Raw genomic sequence first — 10969 nt, forward strand, 5'->3', positions numbered from 1 at the left:
CAAAGAGCAGCAGCCTCGCAAGCAGCCGACCCCCTCCTTAGGAGCAGCAGACTTGCAATCAACCTGTCCAAGTCCTAGGAGCAGTAGCCCCACAAAGAGTCCACCACATCAGAGGAACAACAGCAGCATGCAGCCAGCCCCCATCCAAGGATCAGCAGCCTCCTGATCACCACACCCTCTGTCTGAGGAAGAGCAGCTGTGTGTGAAGCCTCCCCCCACCAGCCAGAGGAGCCACCACAGCTGTGAACAGCACCCACCAGTGGAGCAGCTGAGAACAGAGGAGCAGCTGCTACCACAACCGCCCAAGGAGGAACCACAGCCCGAGGAGCCACTGCTACCCATGGAGCAGCCCCTGAATGACTCAACATCTAGATATGTTGGTGAGATCAAACATGGGTAGACAAAGAAACCCCCATAGGAAACAACAGGAGGAGTTGCCAAAATAGTAGCTAATTGAAACTGAGGCATGCAGCATGACAAAAAAAGAATTCAGATTAAGGGTCCTAGAATGCACAAACCAGATGGAGGAAAAAATCAACAACTTATTCAAGAATCAAAAAGAAACGGATGAAAAAAATCAATAAATTATGTAAGAACCAAGAAGAAATGAAGAGTGATATAGCTACAATTAAAAACACCATTGAAAGTTTCAACAGTAGACTAGGAGAAGCGGAGGACCGAAATAGCGAATTAGAAGACAGGGAATCAAAACACACCCAAATTGAACTACAATTGGTGAAAAAAAATTAAAAGACAGGAAGAGAGCCTAAGGGAGCTTTGGCTCACTGTGAAATGAAACAACGTACGAATAATAGGGATGCCAGGACAACAGAAAGAGGAACAAGGGTTAGAAAACCTATTGGAAGATATAATGTCAGAAAACTTCCCCGAGATGGGGAAGTATAAAGTCACACAAGCACAGAGAGTCCCAATCAATGTGAACCCAAAACACCCACACCAAGACTCATCATAATCACCATTTCAAATGTTCGGGACAAAGAGAGAACCTTAAAGGCTGCAAAGGAGAGACGGAAAGTTACATACAAGGGATCTCCCATTAGATTATCAAATGATTTGTCAACAGAAACACATCAGGCCAGAAATGAATGGATGGAAATTTACAAAGTGATGCAAAGCAAAGGACTGAATCCAAGAATACTCTATCCAACAAGGCTATCATTCAAAATTGACGGTGAAATAAGGAGCTTCACAGACAGATAAAAGGCTAAGTGCGTTTATAACTACCAAGCCAGCAATGTAAGAAATGCTAAAAAGACTGGTATAAAAGAAAGAAAGAAAAAGCTAAGACAGAAAACAGGCAGAAAAAATAGAAATGGCTACAAACAAGTACCTTTCAATAATAACTTTAAATGTAAATTGAATAAATGCTCCAATCAAAAGACATCAAGAGGCTGAATGGATAAAAAACCATGACCCACATGTTTGCTGTCTACAAAAGACCCACCTCAGAAAAGGGACTCACACAGACTGAAAGTAAAGGGATGGAAAAAGATCTTTCAGGCAAATGGAAATGAAAAAAAAAAAAAAAAAAAAAAAAAACAAGCTGGGGTAACAATACTTATATCAGACAAAATAGATCTCAAAATGAAGGCCATAACAAGAGATAAGGAAGTCCAATTCATAATACTAAAGGGATCAATACAAGAGGATATAACCCTGATAAACATAAATGCACCCAATGCAGGAGCAGCCAAATACTTAAAAAAAAAATCTCCTGCAAGATATCAAGGGAAAGATCGACAACAATAAAATCATAGTAGGGGACTTTAATATGCCACTGACATCACTGGATAAATCCTCTAGACAAAAAATTGGCAAAGAAACAGCAATCCTAAATGACTCACTAGATCAGGTGGACTTAGGTGACATCTTCAGAACATTTCACCCCAAAGCCAAGGAATATACGTTCTTCTCAAGTGTTCATTTGACATTTTCAAATATAGAGCACATATTGGGTCACAAACAAAGTCTCCCCAAATTCAAGAAGATTGAAATCATACCAAGCATCTTCTCAGACCACGATGGCATAATGTTAGAAATAAACTACAATAAAAACAACCCAAAATTCTCAAACACCTGGAAGCTGAATAGCACATTATTAAATATTGATTGGTTTACCAATGAGATCAAAGAAGAAATTAAAAATATCCTGGGAATTAAGGACAATGAAAACACAACAATCAAAAACCTATGGGACACAATGGAAGCAGTTCCAAGAGGGAAGTTTATAGTTCTACAGTCCTATCTCAAAAAACAAGAAAAAATGGTAGTAAATCATGTAACTCTACATCTCAAAGGACTAGAAAGAGAGCAACAAGAAAAGGCCAGAGTGAGCAGAAGGAAGGAGATAATAAAGAGTAGAGCAGAAATAAATGACATAGAGACCAAAAAACAATACATAAAATCAATGAAACCAAGAGCTGGTTCTTTGAAAGGATAAACAAGATTGATGAACCTCTTGCCAGGCTCACCAAGAACCAAAGTGAGAGGACCCAAATAAAGAAAATCAGAAATGATAGGGGCAAAATGACAACAGACACCACAGAAATGCAAATGAATGTTAAAAAATATATAGAGAACTCTACTCCAACAAACTAGACAACCTGGAGGGAATGGACACGTTCCTAGAAAAATACAGCATTACAAAACTCAATCAGGAAGAATCTAAACATCTCAAAAGGCCAATAACTATGGAAGAAATTGAAGCAGTCATCAAAAAGCTTCCAGAACACAAAAGCCCAGGACCAGACAGCTTCACAGGGGAGTTTTACCAAACATTCAAGGAAGAACTAAAACCTACCCTGCTCAGACTATTCAAAAAAATTCAAGATTTAGGAACACTTCCAAACTCATTCTATGAAGCCAGCATCACCCTAATATAAAACCAGGTAAAGACAACAGAATGAAAGAGAATTACAGGCCAATATCCCTCATGAATATAGATGCCAAAATCCTCAACAAAATGTTAGCAAAATATCAGATCCAGCAGTACATCAGAAAGATTATACAGCATGACCAAGTAGGATTTATCTCAGGGATGCAAGGATGGTACAATATTCGCAAATCAATAAATGTGATACATCCCATAAACAAATTGAAAGAAAAAAAAAAAACACATAGTCATATCAATTGATGCAGAAAAAGCATTTAACAAAAGCCAACACGCATTCTTGATAAAAACTCTCAGCAAGGTGGGAATAGAAGGATCATACCTCAACATAATAAAAACCATATATGACGAACCCACAGACAATATCATACTCAATCAACAAAAACTAACAGCATTTCCCCTAAGAACAGGAACAAGACAGGGATGCCCACTCTCACCACTCCTGTTCCACATAGGACTGGAAGTATTAGTCATTGCAATTAGAGAAGAAGATGAAATAAAAGGCATCAAAATTGGAAAAGAAGAAGTAAAACTGTCCTTATTCGCAGAAGACATGATATTATACATAAAAAAACCCTAAAGTTTCCATCAAAAAACTATAAGACTTAATAAATGAATTTGGCAATGTAGCAGGATACTAAATTAATGCCAAGAAATCTATGGCATTTCTAAGCACCAATAGTGAACTTACAGAAAGGGAGACTAAAAAAACAATCCCATTTACCATCACACAAAAAAATTAATACCTAGGAATAAACTTAACTAAGGAGGTAAAAGACCTACTCAGAAAACTACAGGACGTTGAAAAATGAGATAGAGGAAGACATAAACAGGTGGAAGAACATACCGTGTTCCTGGATTGGTAGAATCAACATCATAAAAATGTCCATACTACTCAAAGCAATCTATAAATTCGATGCACTTCCCATTAAAATACCAACGGCATATTTCACAGACCTAGAATGAACTCTCCAAAAATTCATCTGGAATAAAAAAAGACCCCGGATACCTGCAGCGGTCCTGAGAAAGAACAAAGTAGGTGGGATCTCAATACCAGATATCATGCTGTATTACAAAGCCACTGTACTCAAAACTGCCTGGTACTGGCACAAGAACAGACATGTACATCAATGGAATAGAATAGAGAGCCCAGAAATCGGCCCAAACCAATTTGCTCAATTAATATTTGACAAAGGAGGCAAGAACATACAATGGAGTCAAGATAGTCTCTTCAAAAAACGGTGTTGGGAAAATTGGACAGATACATGCAAAAAATAAAACTAGACCACCAACTTACACCATACACAAAAATAAACTCAAAATGGAGAAAGGGCTTAAATGCATGACAGGAAACCATAAAAATACTAGACGAATCCAAAGGCAACAAAATCTCAGACATATGCCAAAGCAATTTCTTCACCAATACACCTCCTAGGGCATTTGAAACTAAAGAGAAAATAAACAAATGGGACACCATCAAAATTAAAAGCTACTGCACAGCAAAAGAAACCATCAACACAACAACAAGAAAGCCCACTGCATGGGAAAACATATTTGCCAATGGTATCATCGGTAAGGGTTTAATGTCCAAAATTCATAGGGAACTCATACAACTTAACAAAAGGAAGATGAACAATCCAATAAAGAAATGGGCAACGGACCTAAATAGATACTTTTCAAAAGAGGACATTCAGAAAGCCAAGAGACATATGAAAACATGCTCAGAGTCAGTAATCATCCGAGAGATGCAAATCAAAACATCAATGAGGTACCATCTCACACCTGTCAGAATGGCTATCATCAACAAATACACAAATGACAAGTGTTGGATAGGATATGGAGAAAAAGGAACCCTTCTGCACTGATGGTGGGAAAGCAGACTGGTGCAGACACTAAGGAAGACAGTATGGAGTTTCCTCAAAAAATAAAAATGGAACTCCCATTTGACCCCGTGATCCAACTTCTACTATATCCCAAGAAAACAGAAACACCAATTATAAAGGATATATGCACCCCTATGTTCATAGCAGCACAATTCACCATAGCTAAGATCTGGAAACAGCCTAAGTGCCCATCAGTAGATGAGTGGATTAGAAAACTGTGGTACATCTACATGATGGAATACTATGCTGCTGTAAAAAATAAGGAATTCTTGCCATTTGCAACAGCATGGATGGGACTGGAGAGCATTATGCTAATGAAATAAGCCAGTCAATGAAGGAAAAATGCCACATGATCTCACTCATTTATGGATAACAAGGACCATTATCAATTTATGAACACAAATAGATACAGAGGCAGAGCAGCCTGGAACAGACTGTCAAACTATAGCGGGAAGGCCAGTAAGGGTTGGGGGTTAGGAGGGGAGGGTTAAGAAATGAACCAAAGACTTGTATGCATGCATATAAGCATGACCAATGCACATAAGACACTGGGGGGTAGGGGAGGCCAGGGGATTGTCTAGGGCGGGAAAAAAAGGAGACATGTGTAATACTCTTTGTAATACTTTAAACAATAAAACAACTTAAAAATAAAAGAAAAAATAAATCTCAAAGTAAAGGTCATAAAAAAGAGATAAGACCAATTGCTATGAAGTGCTCTGACACCCAGGGGGTAGACTCGCAATGCAAGAGCTGCCCTTGGTGGTCAGTGAGTTCCCACAAGGGGAGCGCCACTCAGCCGGACTGGGCTGACGACTGGCAAGTGGAGCAGCAGTGGCAGGAACCTCTCCAACCTCCACAGCAGCGCTCAGAATGTTTGGCAACGTGATTAAGCCTAAGCCATCATTCGGACATCTCCTGAGGGCTCCCAGACTGCCAGAGGATGAGGGACTCTGCCAGGTGTACAAAGTTCATTCACTGGGCCTCTAGTATTACAAATAAACTACAATAAAATATAACAAAATCCAAATACTTGGAGGGTAAGTAGTCCTTTATTAAATAAATGCAGGCCCAGGGTATGAATTTTTGCAGGGAAGCAGTCCGGTCGACGTCCCCAGATGGGGGCACATGGGGCCAGGCTGGCAGGGATTAGTGACCATTAACACTTAACCAGAAGGCCATGCCTCCAATCTGGGTGTTAGCGCATATCGGAGGTGTGGCTGACAAGGGGGAAGGCCGTGGGTGGTTTGCTTATCAGCCCCGCCCCCCATAGGGAGTTGGGGGCAGATGGGAGGCCAGGCTGGTCAGGGATATGGCCTATTGGGGCCCAGATAAGGCTGGTTGGCTGCCGCAATGCAAGTCATAGCCACCAGCCATTCTGGTCATTCTGCCTTTCTGGTCACAGGGCTTTTATGTACAAAGATAGATGACTGGATTACCAAAGAGATTAAAGAAGAAATTAAATTCATCGTGGAAATAAATGACAATTAAAAATAAAACTCCAAAATCTATGGGACACACTGAAAGTAGTCCTTAGAGGGAACTTCATAGCATTACAGGCCTAACTCAAAGAACAAGAAAAACAGTTAACAAATTATCTAAGCCCCACAACTGAAAAAGTTAGAGAGAGCAACAAGCAAAGCCAAAACTGAGCAGCAGGAAGGAAATAATGAAGATCACAGCAGAAATAAATGACATAGAGACCAACAACCCCACAAAAGATTAATAAAGACATGAGCTATTTCTTTGAAAGGATAAATCAGATTGATTAAACTCTAGCTAGGCTCACCAACAGAACCCAAATAAACAAAATCATAAATGAACTAGGCAAAATAGCAAAAGACCCAACAGATAAAAAAGGATTGTAAATAATTACTATGGACAACTCTACTCCAACAAACTGATCAACCATGAAGAAATGGACATATTCCTAGAAAAATACAATCTTCCTAACGTCAATTAGGAAGAATAAAACATAGGACTAGCCCAATAACTACTCAGGAAATTCAAGCAGTCACACAAAAAAACTTGTAGCAAACAAAAGCCTGGGCTAGATAGTTTCACAGGGAGTAAAACCTTCTTCTCAGACTATTCCATAAAATTCAAAGGAAGTACCATTTCCAAACGCTTTCTATGAAGCCAGCATTACTCTAATCACAAAACCAGATAAAGAAAAGACAAAGAAAGAAAAATGTAGGCCAATATATCTCTGATGAACATAGATGTTACAATCCTCAACAAAACTCTTACAAATCGGATGCAACATGACATTGGCATGAGCATACACCATGACAAAGCGGATATATTCTCGGGAAGTAGGATGGGACAACATCCAGAAATCAATAAATGCGATGCATCACATAAACAAATTGAGAGATATTCATATCAATTGGTGCAGGAAAAGCATTTGACAAAATCCAACACCCAATTTTGAGAAAAACTCTAAGCAAACTGGCCGTAGAGGGATCATACCTCAACATAATATAGGCCTTATATGACAAACCTACAGACAACATCATACTCAATGGGCAAAAACTATTACTCTAAGAACAGGGACAAGACAGGGATGCCCACTCTCACCACTTCTGTTCGACAGAGTACTGGTAGTGCTAGCCAATGCAATCAGACAAGAAGAAGTCAAACAAGGCATGCTAAGTGGAAAAGAAGAAGTTAAACTGTCATTATTCGCAGATGGCATGGTACTGTCCACAAAAACTCCTAAAGACTCCATCAAAAAAACTAGGAGATTTAATGAATGAATTTGGCAATGTAGCAGGGTACAAAATTAACACCCAGAATTCTATGGCTTTTTGATACACCAATAATGAACTCACAGAAAGAGAAACTAAAAGTAAAAAAAAAAAAATCCCATTTACCAGTGCAACAAAGAATTAAGATACCTGGGAATAAACTTAACTAAGGAGGTAAAAGACCTGTTCATGGGAAACTACAGGAAATTGAAAAAGTGATAGAGGAAGACTAAAGCAAATAGAAGAACATAGCATATTCATGGATTGGTATAAGCAACATCATTAAAATGTTCATACCACCCAAAGCAATCTACAGTGTTAATGTATTCCCCATTAAAATATCAATGGCATAGCCCAAAACCTAGGACAAAGATTCAAAAAATGCCTATGGAATGAAAAAAAAAAAAAAAATAGCCCCAAATAGTTCCAGCAATCTGGACAAAGAAGAGCAAAGTTGGAGGGATCACAACATCAGATATCAAGCTATATTACCAAGCGACCATTCTCAAAACTGCCTGTTACTGGCACTAAAACAGACATATAGCCCAATGGGACAGAACAGAGAACATAGAAGTCGACCCTAACCATAACGCCCAATTAATATTTGACAAAGGAGGCAAAAGCATAGAATGGAGTCATACAGTCTCTTCAATAATTGGTGTTGGAACCAGGGCGGTGGTCAAGCCCAGGCGGGGCGAGGCAGGTGGGGCGGGTTGGTGCTGGGCTGGGTGGGGCGGGACAGGGCGGGGCAGGGCTGCTGCACAGGGCTCTAGGACCCAGCTGGCGCCGGCCACGCCCTGAGGACTCCTGCCCTTCCAGCCACCAAGGTCTGGGGCCTCCAGGCTGAGCCCCATGGAGGACCTTCCCCTGGACAGCTGCAAAGAGGAGGACACGGCGCCCGGCGCCAAGGGGTGGCCCGCACCCCAGGCGAGGGTGCACTTCCGTGTGACAAGCTTCATCATGGAGGCAGGTGTCAAGCTAGGGATGCAGTCCATTCCCGTCGCCACCGCCTGTGCCATTTACCACAAGTTCTTCTGCGAGATCAACGTGGACGCCTATGACCCCTACTTGGTCGCCATGTCTGCCCTTTACTTGGCTGGCAAAGTGGAAGAACAGCCCCTGCGAACCCGTGACATCATCAACGTGTCCAACAGGTACTTCCACCCGGGCAGCGAGCCCTTGGAGCTGGACTCCGGGTTCTGGGTGATCCGGGACAGCATTGCGCAGTGCGAGCTCCTTGTGCTGCGGGTACTGCGCTTCCAAGTCTCCTTTGAGCACCCACACAGGTACCTGCTCCACTACCTGATTTCTCTCAAGAACTGGCTGACTCCTTACAGCTGGCAACGGACCCCCATCTCCGTCACTGCCTGGGCCCTGCTGCGGGACAGCTACCGCGGGGGGCTGTGCCTCTGGTTCCAGGCTCAGCACATAGCGCTGGCGGTGCTCCACCTGCCCCTGCAGGTCTATGGGGTCGAGGTGACCGCCGAGGCCGAGGCCGAGAAGCCTTGGTGGCAGGTGTTTAGTGACGACCTGTCCAAGCCAATCATTGATGACATTGTGTCTGATCTCAGTCGGATTTATACCATGGATACAGAGATGCCCTAAGGCCCTGGCCCAGGCCTGTCCAAAGAGATGCCTGGGACGCTCGGCTGCCAGCAGAAGGCGCCACCACATCGCCGTGAGGGCAGGTCCCCAGAGCGCTGGCTGCGAGGACTGGTTTTGTGCTGCTGGAGATGGGCCTCTGAAGGCGATGACATGCTGCCACGTTGATTCTCAGGCTTTGACTGACCCGGCAGCCATGGTCCAGAGGGCGATGGGAGCTGCACCTCCTGCGGGCAGGACCTTGCTGCGGGCGGCTCTGAGGTGTCCTGGTCTGCTTTTGTGCTTTGAAAGGACGCAGACTGCAGCGGAGCTTTGGGATCAGCGGAAGGAAAATCAAAGAACGGATGGGACTGTACCCCACGGGATTTTTTTAAAGGCCAGATTTAGAGAAAGTATGAATGATTTAACATGGAGGAAATTTTAGTTTGCTTAATGAGAGATATTACAAAGCCAAAATAAACATATAATAATAATTGGTGTTGGATAAATAGCACAGATACATGCAAAAAAATTAATCTAGACCACCAACTTACACCATACACAAATATAAACTGGAAATGAATAAAGGACTTAACGGTGAGTGGGTAACCATGAAAATCTTAGGAGAATACATAGGCAGCAAAATATCAGGCATATGTCCCTGCAATATCTTTACTGAAACAGCTCCTAGGGCAATGAAAACTGAGGAGAAAATAAACAAATGGTACTACGTCAAATCAAAAAGCTTCTGCAGAGAAGAAGAAGCCAACAGATATAACAACAACAACAAAACAAGGAAGTCCCCTGCCAGGGAGAAGATATGTGCCTATGTTATATCCGATAAGGACATATTCTCCAAAATTTATACTGAACTCATCCAATTAAACAAAAGGAAGATCAACATTCCAATAAAAAAAAATGGGCATAGGACTAAGACACTTTTTGAAAGTGGACATACAGAAAGCCAAGAGACACATGAAAACATGCTCAAAACCAGTAATCATCCCAGACATGCAAATCAAAAGGACAATGAGATACCATCTCACACTGGTCAGAATGGCTATCATCAACAATTCAACAAACAACAAGAGCTGGAGAGGATGGGGTGTCAAAGGAAGCCTCTTGCATGACTGGTGGGAATGCATTATGGTATAGCAACTATGCAGAACACTATGGAGTTTCCTCAAAAACTTTAAAAAACGTAGCTCCCATTTTAACTGTAATCCCACTACTAGGAACATATCTCAAGAAATGACAAACACCCATCGGAAAGGGCATGTGCACCCACATATTTACAGCAGCACAATATACAATAGCTAATATTTGGAAAAAACCTAAGTGACCATCAGCAGATAAATGGATTAAAATCTGTGGCACATACCCACATAGGAAAAATACACGGCTGTAAAAAATAAAGAACTTTTACCATTCCCAAAAGCATGGAAGGACATGTAGAGCATTTTGCTAAGCAAAACCAGCTGGAGAAAGATAAATACCACATGATCTCACTCAATTGTGGAACACATTGAACAACATAAACTATTCAACAAAAATAGATCCAGAGACAGAAAAGCATGGGATTGACTGTCAAACCTCAGAGGGAAGGAAGGACTAGGGGGTAAGAGATCAACCAAAGGATTTATATGCAGGCATATCAGCATAGCCATGGACATAGACACTGGGGGGGAGGGGGAGGGCATGTGCTGGGGTGCAGGTGCACAATGGGGAAAAGGAGACATATGTAATACTATATGTAATCCTCTAAACAATAAAGTATTTTTAAAAAATGTGTTCCTAGAATTATACCTTCTAAATATAGTAATTTGATTAACATACATACCTAAATT

At 41.5% G+C, this 10969-nt stretch overlaps 1 protein-coding gene across 1 annotated transcript; it reads left to right on the plus strand.

The window, feature by feature from the left end:
• The first annotated feature begins 8393 nt into the window (after positions 1–8393).
• LOC139000816 (cyclin-Q-like) lies at positions 8394–9146 on the plus strand. Its single transcript, XM_070402829.1, has one exon. It carries the CDS (start codon positions 8394–8396, stop codon positions 9144–9146), a length of 753 nt encoding a protein of 250 aa, XP_070258930.1.
• Positions 9147–10969: the final 1823 nt, after the last annotated feature.

This window comes from Myotis yumanensis, unplaced genomic scaffold, assembly GCF_028538775.1.
Source record: "Myotis yumanensis isolate MYYU_CA2020_CCGP unplaced genomic scaffold, mMyoYum1.0.hap1 SCAF_33, whole genome shotgun sequence".
In the NCBI taxonomy this organism is placed as follows: domain Eukaryota; kingdom Metazoa; phylum Chordata; class Mammalia; order Chiroptera; family Vespertilionidae; genus Myotis; species Myotis yumanensis.

Excerpts from the sequence above, each read along its gene's own strand:
- LOC139000816 (XM_070402829.1), top strand. The coding sequence starts at position 8,394 with ATGGAGGACCTTCCCCTGGACAGCTGCAAAGAGGAGGACACGGCGCCC.